At 34.1% G+C, this 13,489-nt stretch overlaps 1 protein-coding gene across 3 annotated transcripts in view; it reads right to left on the bottom strand.

Annotated features, from left to right (window-relative positions):
• Nucleotides 1-673: 673 nt before the first annotated feature.
• The window catches only part of LOC123554509 (uncharacterized), a 76,252-nt gene continuing 63,436 nt past the window's right edge, over nt 674-13,489 (bottom strand). For 2 of the 3 annotated variants that reach the window (XM_053547911.1, XM_045344718.2), the window contains exons 6-8: nt 11,789-11,896; nt 7,682-7,800; nt 674-4,818 (exon numbers count right to left, since the gene is read on the bottom strand). In XM_053547911.1, coding sequence (XP_053403886.1) covers nt 4,615-4,818; nt 7,682-7,800; nt 11,789-11,896 — 431 coding nt within the window. In that variant the 3' untranslated portion in view covers nt 674-4,614. The remainder of the gene's footprint in view (nt 4,819-7,681; nt 7,801-11,788; nt 11,897-13,489) is intronic. The other variant, XR_008371658.1, reaches the window with a different exon arrangement.

Below are 13,489 nucleotides of genomic sequence, written 5' to 3'. Positions count from 1 at the left end.
TTGTTCTTTTTGTCTATATGTTTTACTGTGTCAGTATATCTATATGTACGTATTTATCATGTCCACATTCATATATTCTTTGCTGTATGGGTTTGTTTCATCTGGGGCTAAGTTTTAAGGATTTTAAATGCTATTTCTCTGTTTTTATTGAATTACGTCACAGAATAGTACTTGTATACCGTTCTTATTACTTACAAAGGTGATATTTGGCATCAAATGTACTGTATCACCCTTACAGGAGATGATCCTTGCAACATAAAAACGCTTCGGTCTAGTTCATTATGTAAGTTAACAACATAATATCAATAAAGAGAGATGCATGGCAAATATTATGTATAAACCATAACAAGGTAATTTTGAGCACAATTTTGATATACGGTATGGAAAAATATTGTGAGGCTGTGCTCTTTATAAAATGCCGTGGTTGAACGGTAAAGGTTTGAATCTCATGCTCTCGTGCTCTCAAGTTCCGAGTTCAATCCTGCGAGAAAGCCCTTGACATAGTTTGCTTAAAGTTCCTTGGTTATACCCAGTTGCCCACATGTGCCTCAAAACTGTCCGGAAACTTATCATTGTTCTTCCTTCCACTATCAAACCTAGACGTTGATTATGCAATTGTCTCGGGCTGGTGAAGATAAGGATACTTAAGCAAACGGAGTAAACAACAAACATGTTTTTTTTTGTAAAACTGAATTTATTAACCTCTGATGACAAAGAGACAGAAAAAGATAAAGAATACTGAAACAAAGATTTTAGAGCAAGGAATACATCGTCCTTAAGTCATTCAGTCAAAAAATATATTAGAAAGGGTGTCAGAAAATACTTAGCAAATTTGTTTTTCTTTGTTAACTAATCTTGCTTAACAAAAACAACAAATATTTCAAATAAGCATACATTATTTATCCAAAAGATTGTACAAACATGATTAAGAACTAATGTCAATTGATTATTGTAAAACATGTATTTTTCTTGTGGTGCTGAAATATTATATTAAATCAGAATAAAGCATCAAACATACGTATCGATACATACACACACACACACACACATATATCACAATCAGTAATTCTTGCTTCACTTTCATTGATACTCCCATAGCACAAAACTTCTGAAGCCACAAATGTGTTAGGTATTGCACATCAAATCCGGCCTCTAGCATAAAATACCATACAACAGAACTAATTCGTTACATAATAGTTATGTATTTAACAACATCAAAACACGAAATTTGTACAGGAAAGACTTATAAAACTGTCAGTGCCTTAAAGCAGTTACAATGCTATTATGATGGAAATGCATCACAGTGACTTCAGTTAACAATCAAAGGGAATGGTCCAGTAGAAACAGTAACGTGACAAGAATGTAAAACGGGAAGAGATTGATTTTAAAAACCATTCGTTTAGAGTTGCATGCTATGTTTACTGGTTGTAGGTTCGGTTGTCCGATCCCGAAATTATCATGTTTTGTGGAAACTCGATAACCATAATTAGTATATACAGCGACAGCTATAGAATGAAAAGTTTGTCCTGTTATTTATTTTCCATGTTTTTTAACATACGGCTAATTTTTCAATGGCAAGAATTTTTTTTAAAAACTCTCTTACAGTTAATTTGCATACATATTTTAATGTCTTTTCAAACAAAAAGCTATTTTTGAAAAAGTGGAAAAGTTGTGGAATGGAGAACGATAAACTCACTCCAGTTTCGGTAAGAGAGAGTTTGTTACCAGTAGCTACATTTTTGTATATATATGCTCTTAAAATCATGTATATATTGCTGTGTCGAATTAGAAAAATGTGATACTTTGTCAATATTTTTTCTATCTTCAGATGAGTCCTGAATTTCCTATGCTCACATTGTATACAATATCAATATATTACAAAAATATACACTCACATACGCATAAATATATATGTACTGTAGCTGAAAAACTCGGTGGGTTTCGTTCGTTCAAACAGAATACTTTCATTCAAAGTATAATCTAAGAATTTATTGAGGGTACAATAATTGTAGCAATATTACAGTCGCACAAGCTCACAAAAGAGATAAGAAATTAAACACATACATAAACAACAGCAAACTTGTATTCTCAATTATCATGATACAATAGTCTTGTAAAGTCTGGTATGCTGCTTCAGTGATCGTGCTAAGATCAGCGCTTTAATGATAAAATTAACTGCATCACTGCGTTTTTGTATTTTCTGACACCATTTCTATATTTGCTTTTAGTGAAAAAATTAACAGGATCACTGCGTTTTTATATTTTCTAACACCTTTTCTATATTTGCTTTTAGTGATAAAATTAACAGCATAACTGCGTTTTTATATTTTCTGACACCTTTTCGATATTTGCTTTTAATGATAAAATTAACTGCATCACTGCGTTTTTATATTTTCTGACACTCTTTCTATACAAGCTTTTAATGATTTAATTAACTAGCAAGAAAGTAAAATATCGCTGCCAAAACTTTCAAATGGCACTCGATCTAGTACTTTTCTAAACAGTTAACTAACTCAATTTTCCTGTCATCATTTGTATATTCTTTATAAACTTAAAATAGGAAATTACATCACAGAAAGAAAGATGGGAGTGTTCAATCAAAGATAAAAATATAATATAACAATATGACAATGTGGTAGTCTTAAATTTCATAAGCTGACATTTGAACAAATTGAACGGAAAAATATAGAAGCTGTCGTGTATTTCACTCATACAATAGTGTCTGAAACTCTAAAACATATGAATATTGATGATATATGATATAAAACAATTGTAGAATTTGATGGCCACACTTACAAGCATTTCAGGCGACACATCGATTATAAAAATAAGTAAACAATTTCTGTATTTTAAGAAAAGCGAAACATGATTAAAAATCGTTCATTAAGATAAGAAAGTAAAATCATAGTTAAAGTTATTCAGTCCTGCAGAGAAATTTCAAAAAGCAACAAATATATGGTTTGTTAACTTATTCAAAATAAAAACCCAGGTACAATTTTACGATTTTCGTACTGTAAATATATAAATTATTAAGGAAACCACTTGTCTACATAAATAATTGTGAGTTATGAAATCACAGAGAAATCAATTCTGTAAAACGACCCTTAGAATAAAATAATACCCAGCTTTTTTTGATCGAGTTTCTTGAGAGGTAATATGATGTGCAACACCCTTAGCATCCCCTAGCACTGGTGTAGTGATACTCTATTATCAAGTACATGTAACATTGAATGGACTTCGCGATACCAAAAACCAGAACTAATAAAAACACATGAAGTTATAATAACACTGATAGTTCTCTCTGCCTATAAGTAATACGTAGATGTGAAGCAGCCAATTTGTTTTCACAATTAACAGGAATGTACCGAAGCTTGGTGCAAGCATTCTTTCAGGTAAAAATAATTCATATGTTTTATTAGCCAATATAAGATATATTTCAGGTGTTTCTTCGTACTAATCATCATTATATCTCGGAATTCTCACAATTAACCCATTGTTATTTAGTGTGTCCTATTCGTTTATGTTGTTCTCACCGTGATATATGATATATGATATAAAAGAATTATTGCCCATGATAAAACATTAAAGATTGTTCAGTCTTCAGAGACAAAAAGTGAAAAGTAAAAGTGAAAATAGAATGTTTTGCTATTCTTCCGTCTACTTTGTGAAACTTGAATATTTTAGATAAAAACGATTATTAAATTTCTGTTAGAAACATTTCATATTCTTTCCGTCAAAAGATACAGCACTGAAAAATGTTGAGTATAAACGCAGTTTATATTCACAATAACTGCCTACGTAAGAAAATTCTCAAATCTTAGAACTAAAGCATTTTATGTATATTAAAGTAATTATTCATATTAGACAAACAAACACATTTTAGATCCGTGCCATTAAGCTTATTAAAATTAAGTTTTAATTTCAAAAATCAATTATTATATAGGAATAGTTTCACACCGGTTTATGCCAACATATCTAAAAAATCGAACATAACTGGTGTATATATCCTAAGACTATAAAAAGTATTCATTTAATCATCATCGGTTCAGTTTTTTTAATGAAACATTTTTTTTCCAGATTAAGTTACCAGCGATAGACATCAACAGAACTATAGAATGTAGAATAAAACAATGATGTAATGATGAAATGCATTAAATATATAAATAAAAACAGATTACATAGAATTGACTCCCACAGAACTGTAACCACTGTTTTGGAGTTATAACTGTGTGCTCATAATAAATAAAGAAAAAGAAAAGAAAAAAGATGTTATATCTGAGGAAATATATCTATATCATGAACTTCTCCTTACGCTGTCATAAACTAAATATATGCTTGAGATAAGCTATATTTCGAGAGATCAATCATAAAGTATCAATTTAGGAATAAATTTCTTCACATATATTACCATCATATGCCTTAATGATTAATGCAAGCCATAGTTTGTAAGATTCTCTCTAACATAATGAAATGATGATTTTGAAATAAAATGTAAATCTTCCCCAGCATACCATATCTTTGTAACAGTGATATAGGTTGAAAAAAAATGATATTGTTAGATATTGTTCATATACACGATCTTTAAAAGACCAGATCACACAATTGTCATGTCTGTTACACGCCATAGATGAAGTCTGCTACGCACGGATTTCTGCATTGTCGGGGACTGAATTCCTCGTATTTATGATACCGTGAACTCATGAGCTGAAGGAAGTACGCGGCAGCACGTACACACTTGACATCACTTTCGCACTCTGCAATGACAGTGCCCTTATATCCCTCGTCGCATCTTCTTGCCGATAGCCCAAGCGCAGATCCCTGTAAAAACACGTTAAAATCTAAAGCACGCAGACGTGGAGTATATTACATAAACAAAACCCTAAATCGAGAGAATTGGTTATACTGGCAGTCAAATACGATTCCGTAAAACCTGAAACCAAAATATCTAGCTACATGTTTGTCACAACAATTCCGCAAAACCCGTAACCGCTTTATCAGTGGCTGTAATATTTAGTTTTATTATATATCTATATAAATTCTGTCAAAAATACAGTTTGCATTTAACAAATAAATATGAATAGGCAGAAAAAGTCCGTATTGTACCTTTTGTGGTGTATGTTGCCGGACTACTTTCATTAAATATGCATGACCTGACAGTTCTATAAATAGTTCACTTTAAAACTTCACTCAGTTCTCTTTTAACATCGTTTCGTTCGACAACAAAACAACAAACAAAAAGATGAAGGTATACAAGAAGGCCAAGGGCCAAGATGGCCCTAGGTCTCTCACCTGAGAAACACATCATAATACACCATAACAGTGTAAACATGTTTGACCTAGTGATTAGAAAAAGATATTCTGACCAATTATCATTAAAATTGGAGCAAAACAAGTATTTTCTTTGATTTGACCTAGTGACCTAGTTTTTGACCCCAGATGACCCATATTCGAACTTGAACTAGATTTCATCAAGGCTATCATTCTGACCAAATTTCATGAAGATCAATTGAAAAATAAATCCTCTATCGCATATACAAGGTTTTTCCTGACCTAGTGATCTAGTTTTTAAACCCAGATGACCCATATTCGAACCTGACCTAGATTTTATCAAGGCTATCATTCTGACAAAATTTCATGAAGATCAGTTGAAAAATACAGCCTCTATCACATACACGAGGTTTTTCTTTGATTTAACCTAGTGACCTACGTTTTGACTACAGATGACCCATATTCAAATTCTATCTAGATTTCATCAAGGCAATCATTCTGACTTACTTTCAGGAAGATCAATTGAAAAAAACAGCCTCTATCGCATACACAAGGTTTTCCTTTGATTTGACCTAGTGACCTAATTTTTGACCCCAGATAACCCATATTCGAATCTGACCTAGATTTTACCAAGGCAATCATTCTGACCAAATTTCATGAAGATCAATTGAAAAATACAGCCTCTATTGCATACACAATGTTTTTCTTTGATTTGACCTAGTGACCTACTTTTTGATCCCAGATGACCAATAATCAAACTCAATCTAGATTTTATCAAGACAATCATTCTGACCAAATTTTATAAAGATTAATTGAAAAATACAGCCTCTATCGCAAACACAAGATTTTTCTTTGATTTGACCTAGTGACGTAATTTTTTACCCAAGATAACCCATATTCAAACTTGACCTAGATTTCATCAAGGCAATCATTCTGACTTAATTTCATGAAGATCAATTGAAAAATACAGCCTCTATTGCATACGCAAAGTTTTTCTTTGATTTGATCTAATGACCTACTTTTTGAAACTAGATGATCCATATTCGAACTTGACCTAGACTTTATCAAGGCAATCATTCTGACCAAAATTCATGATGATTAATTGAAAAATACAGCCTCTATCACATACACAAGGTTTTCCTTTGATTTGACCTAGTGACCTAGTTTTTTACCCCAGATGATCCATTTTCAAACTCGGCCTAGATTTCATCAAGGTAATCATTCTGACCAAATTTCATGAAGATCAGTTGAAAAATACAGCCTCTATCGCATACACAAGCTAAATGTTGACGGACAGACAGACGACAGATAGACAGACGACGGACGCCGGACATCTAGTGATCAGAAAAACTCACCTGAGCAGATGAGCTAATAATAAAAGGGCCATTATAACAGTGGCTCGATCTGGGATTTTGTATTCGGCTCGCGTGGATTTTGCAAGGTCGGATCACATTCGGCGGCTGCGCGCCTCCTGAGATCCGATCTGGCAAAATCCACTCGAGCCGAATACAACATCCCAGATCGAGCTACTATTACAATAATCCTATTATATTGGTGGTTAACAACGATTTCTCAAAATCTTAAAACTACCGATACTGCCGTGTTCTATGAGTATGCTGTATCTAAAGGAACACTTGTCTTCCATTTTTACAATTTATTTTCTCAAACATGTGTATATTTTCGGGGGAAAAACCAAACCAATTACTATCAGTGTGGCCAGCATACGTGACTTTTCGGTATTGTACACACGAGAAAAACTCGATTCAGGATAGTATTTTTGCTTAATATAATGTTTTTAACATTTGATGGATTTTAATTAGATGAAATGCGTCGAAGACAAGAAAACGTGTTTTCTTTGGTGAAAAGCGTCCGCTACACATTCTCAATACTTTCTTCAAACACTTCGCCAAAACCCCAGTGGGTACGTTACCTAAACATTTGGTCCGGGAATAAAAGCATTTGCGTGAAGTGTTTAAGAAAAGTACGAGAATGTCCGGTCGAGGCAAGCACTCGTTTTCCTATCTTCGGCGCTTTTTATCTTATTCAAATCTGTTAAGTAATAAGGAAATTATAAGCAAAAATATTTTCCTAAATCGAGCGATTTCCCTGTGTGTACGATACCAAATGTCACGTAGGTTGGCTACCCTGTAAGATATCACACAGAAGTGGGCTGAACTGTTATATTTTTTTTCATACCTTCGTCACGTTTTTATCTAGATGAAGTCGTTATTAACACTTTTCTGCGTGAAATACCAATGTCAACAGGCTTCTCGTATTTCTGTCATGACTAAAATGTCACGTGCAGAAGTTCCGCAATGTCCCCTGCTAATGAGGCCATTCAAGAAGTATAAGTACTTATTAGAAATCTTGACAGACATGAGCTGATTTTTAGAAAGTGTAAATGTATACTTACACAGGTGTAACACACTTGATGACGTACACACAAGCTTCTGGCTTCATCGTCTATGGGTATCCCTTTAGCGTCAGCAAAGGCACAGTTCTGAGACAATTCCAGGAGTGGAGAGCAAACACCTGCATATTAAAAGTAGAGCTGCATATACTGTAGGTTGGGCAACATTCGCGTTTATTTTATTTCCGCTAATATTCGCGAAAAATACCGCTCGCGAATTCCGAATATTTTTTAATATTAATTTGCATCTTGTCCTAAATCACAAACATGTTTTGCTAATTCTTTACACTGCGAGTATGGCTGATAACTATGAAGTCACTACATAACACCTGCACGAACATGATCAAATTTACAGTACTATGTCCTAATTAGCTTATTTAGATGACCTTCGATTGAGATAGGGCCTACTGACTGAATATAATACAAAAATCATAATAATTATTAAAAAATAAATGGACAATTTCATCATTGACTGATACAGTTCAAAATTCCTTCTTAACTGCGTGATGTGCCTGTACCACTGGCACCAGACCAGAAAGAAAATACCTCTGTACATGTTATACCCTACCCCTAGGTATACTATAAGAACCATGGTTATGAACAGGAAAGTGCACTAACCCATTTCAATCGTACATTTCTCACCTAAAACGCGCAGTTCGGTAAATGGGTACCTAGCATATTGAACAAGCGATAATTTATCTTCCATCGTGCACCAGTCACATTGTCTCAATATTTCTGTTGCATAGATACTCTACATATTTTATGCTTTTGTCACCGTTGCAGAAAATACTTGCGTGAACTTCCCTTATAAACATCCGTTCTAGAGGTCACAGTAGTGTGCACATGTTAGGCGAAATGTAAACAAACAAAAACAGCAAAACATTTAACAGTTTTACAATAAAACTCGAAATGATGAATGTAATTCATGTTAGATATGATTTTAAATTTGAAGTCATACATTGGTATACATCTGTTCTGTTTATTCAACTCATTTTCACATTTATGCTGCATATACACATTTTAGCGTCACCTGTAGTTAAACTACGGCTGACATACATTTTCACATTAGCCAATCAGAATGGTTTTGTAATCTAGACCGGAACTTCACCAGGGAAGTTCAACCAAGTTTTTGTGTAACGTTGAAAAAAATTTAAACTACGCGTTGTTTCTCTAAGATAAATATTGAAGAAATGTGACCTGTACACAATGGAAGATAAATTACCACTTGTTCAATATCCATAGTACACATTTACCGAACTGCGTGTTTTAGGTATGAAATGCGCGATTGAAATGGGTTAGTTATTTTCTCGTTCATGACCATGGTTCTTATAGTATACCTAGGGGTAGGGTATAACATGTACAGAGGTATGTTCTTTCTGTCCTGGTGCCAGTGGCCTGTACAAACATATACTACATTCTTAACGTTTAACTTGACACACTTTGGTCAGGCTATTAAAAGAACATTGCCACATACGTTTTTTTGTTTTAATTTTCTTTCAAATCAAACTTTTCGTATTTTATTTGTCAGTTCTTTTATTCGACGATTTACATTTACTGGCGAACAATTGTGCCAAGTTAAATCAAAATTCCTCCATGCATGGAGAAGTAATGCTCCGGACAGTCATTCTTAAATATGACCTTTGACCTCTAAGTGTGACCTTGACCTTAGACCGTACTTGTTTTCCCAATCCTGCATATTGCTTATACGGCTTTTACGACAAATGTGTTCTCGACAAAACAATTGCTTTCTGATTGTTTTTCAAAATGATACAAATACAGCATGCATCTTTCGATGATAAAGGTTCCTACTACTGTTTTGTTGAAACGGTGCATCGCAATTCTGTCACGCTGGTAATTCGTGTAATGTAAGATACTTGTTTCAGTGTGAACAGTAAATTTCATGGAGTGAACATAAGATGCCAAATACTGTTTTCACGAGCGGAACAGTCATGAGTAAAATTGTAAAATCTGGTGTACACAACTGAAAGATATTTGTGCTTTCAAAAAAAAAATAAAAATTGTTTTTTCCCAATGGTTTTAACTAATTCTAACCATTGAAACCGCAAAATCAATTCAATATTTGAGCCGCGCCATGAGAAAACCAACATAGTGGGTTTGCGACCAGCATGGATTCAGACCAGCCTGCGCATCCGCGCAGTCTGGTCAGGATCCATGCTGTTCGCTAACAGTTTCTCTGATTGCAATGCAATAGGCTTTGAAAGCGAACAGCATGGATCCTGACCAGACTGCGCGTCTGGATCCATGCTGGTCGCAAAGCCACTATGTTGGTTTTCTCATGACACGGCTCATTTATATTGTTACAGATTTCTATTACATTTTAAAATGGTGGGCGTATATTTTTGTGTTCTTAACGTACGCACATTTTTGTTTTCATTGAACTATAATTTCGATAAAAGATTCCTGGTATTTACGGTATAGTTGTCCTTCCGTTTTCAAGTGCAGTTCCATACCAGTGATATTATACTATGATAATCTCACTGTCTAAAACAAATAAAATTTTCCAGTGTACTCCATTAACTATGATAAAAATATCACGCACCGTAAGCTGATTTCAAGTTCAATGATAAAATATGACCTATAGAAAAACAGTGAACACAGTTTTGAAAAAAAAGGTTTGGTTCAGTTTACATGTATTATTCATTTAGATTGATATAAGAAGACAAGAAATAAGACCGTCAAAAGCAAACACAAAATATTAATATTAGTAAATAGAAATGTACACGCGTTCAGCAGAATTACACTGTAAAACGTATTTCTGATACTGTTTTAAGAAAAAACTAGAGTTGTCACAGGAGTGACGAATGTTGATGTCCAGAAAAGGCTTAAATGTTCCAGGCCACTCTGACCTTTGACCTTTGGAACTCAAAATAATAGAGGTCATTGGCTGGTCATGATCAACCTCACTATGAAGTTTCGTGATCCTAGTCCAAAGTGTTCTGCAGTTATTGTCTTTTATATGTTCCAGGTCATTGTGACCTTGGCTTGTGACCTACTGACTTTAAAATCATAAGGGGTCATCTGCTGGACATAACCAAACTCCCTATCAATTTTTATGATCCTAGGCCCAAGCGTTCTGAAGTTATCCTCTGGAAACCGTTTAACTGTTTTGTGTCAATGTGACCTTGACCTTTGACCTACTAACTTCAAAGTCAAAGTTGACCTGTACTTTATCATGTTACACCTGTGTACAAAAAGTTATGATCCTAGACCCAAGCAGTCTCAAGTTTCCGAGTCACTCTGACCTTGACCTTTGACCTAGTGACCTCAAAGTCGACCTGTATTTTATCATGTTACGCCTATGTACAAAAATTATGGTCCTAGACCCAAGCGTTCTCAAGTTATCATGCGGAAACCGTTTAACTGTTCAGGGTCACTGTGACCTTGACCTTTGACCTTCTAATCCCAAAGTCAAACTTGACCTGTATTTTCTGATGTTACAACTGTGTACCAAAAATTTTTCAAATCGGTCAAGCCTTTCATGAGTTATCGTCCGGAAACCATGAAAACCAACGGACCGACCGGCCGACAAGCTCACTCCTACATATCCCCCTCCCTTAAACTTCGTTTTGTGGGAGTATAATAAACCCATGTAAAACAGATATTTGTCGTCAATTATTGAATGAAAACAGATAACTAATCACAAAGCGTTAGCAACAGAAACATAGCAATTTTAATGCTAAGTCATGAAAGATGAAAGTTAATAACTAAAGGAATATGCATTAAATTAATAACATGATTGAGGTGAGATTGCCGTGACTACATGAAGATTTAATGTTTTGAACCCATTACTAGCAGTATAATTTATTTTCAAATAGTTGCAAAGGAATTTAATTTCCATGACTTTATGACTTTGCATCTGGAAAGGATCCCGAAGCCGTTAACATACAAAAAGTTCAGTGTCTTCCGATTGAAATGCGTAATTGACAAAGAGAAATTAACATAAATCAACTCAACATTAAAAGTAAATTATTTAAGTATTCTCTCCAAAAATGTTTTCCCTACTTATTCTAAGACAGCATTGTGTATATTTATCCTAACATAGTCAAAATCAATATTCTAATACTTTTACAGTGAAGTTAAAATTGTTACCGTTTCCTAGTGCTTCTGCTTCGCGTTCTTTAAGGTCTGCAATGACGCTTTGTAAGGTTTCCGGTGACAGATTGTTCACCAGTTTGGCTAGAAGAAATTCCTGGCCTTCTGCAAATACCAAACAATAAAAATTTAGTATTGCCATACATGAAGAATGCAGCATACATCAATTCGTCCTTTAGGATTACAATATCAAGCGTATGAGAGTAATGATTCTGCGAAGTTTAAGTAGAGCACATAACGTCCATCGGCGCATTAACGTCAACCACATGTAGCGCAATTTTCAGTCTTTCTCAAAATGCTTCCCTGCATGTTCAAATACATTTTAAATGGCCGAGAAACCCATTTGCATTGACAGACGTGATATTTATAAATTGTTGGTAAGTAGTCGCTGTTGCAGCATCCTGTAATTTCAGATACACCTCGCTGCTTTTCGCTCTCGGTGATTACAACGTCGTGTATCTTCCGCATATTGCTATTACAACAGGTTTTGTTTAATCATCCACGGGCGCGATTTCATAAAGTCCCGTAAATGAACTGAGGTGTCACTAACATGCTTGTTCCCGAGAAACATTTATTCCGAATTCCAAACAGCATCGGGTGACTTTTCGATGCACCGAGACATCTTCTGACATCGCTTTATTTACATGATGCGTTTGATCACTTGTATGCATGAAACGTACATTGTTCAACAACAACGATTATAGGTTATTAGATTTGTATCGAAAATATACACGAGTTCTGCAATTTAGGAGCGCAATATCTTGATGCAAATCTAATAATCTTTTTATAACATACGCATTTATACATAAACGTATGACATAAATGATGCAAAATGGCCTAAAATCTGAACTCTCAAAATGTAGTAAAGACCAAGTTTTCTTTCATAAAGAAGTATTGATTTACCAAACTGCATGAAATATTTTACAATTTATTCATTAACAAAGAAAATATCTGACGTAACTGAAAATACTTTTAACATTTCGGGTATGGGAAAACTTCAGTTGTTAACTAAATTTTTAAAGAAATCTGAAATTTTCAATGAGCACAGCTGTCGATCACATTAAAATATAACCATAAATTCTGTGAAAGAAGCTTGAACTATGGTCAAAATATTTTTGCAGTCCTTAAGTGTGCTCAATACTAGAAGCATTCCTATGTGACCTAAATATGGTAAAATATGCTCATTTTCTCAAAAATGAGTAATTTCAGAAATATTCGGTGACATGTTTTGATAAAAATAATAAATTTGTTTCTAAGAAACTGATTTCACTATACAGGATAAACATGGTAGCAAACAATGTATAATTTTCTAATTATAACAAATTAAAAAAAAGTTCCAAATTGTGTAGGCCATATAAGGCTTAAGCAAACTATGTCCATTGTTTATAAGCCCGAGTAAAACTGAAAATATCGCTGCTAAAGAACTTTTAAAGTACGACGAAATACATAAAACTGACGTCACACATGCGATATGAAATTTTAGTAAGCGTTGTAATGGCAGATTAAAAACGCATATCAAATCCTGTATTGTGCTCTTTATTGGATGTGCCGCACACATGTACAAGTATTGTGCTCCGTATTGGTTGCGCCACACACATGTAGGCCTATCAAACCGCAGTAAAAATTGGAAAACATTTTCTGCATACTTAGCTTGTTGAAAAAAAAATCACTTCAGTTTATAGTTTCTTGTGAATACGA

Source organism: Mercenaria mercenaria, chromosome 7 (genome assembly GCF_021730395.1).
Source record: "Mercenaria mercenaria strain notata chromosome 7, MADL_Memer_1, whole genome shotgun sequence".
NCBI classification, from domain to species: Eukaryota; Metazoa; Mollusca; class Bivalvia; order Venerida; family Veneridae; genus Mercenaria; species Mercenaria mercenaria.
The sequence above is the reverse complement of the archived record's forward strand: the minus strand, read 5'-3'. Positions and strand labels throughout refer to the sequence as shown.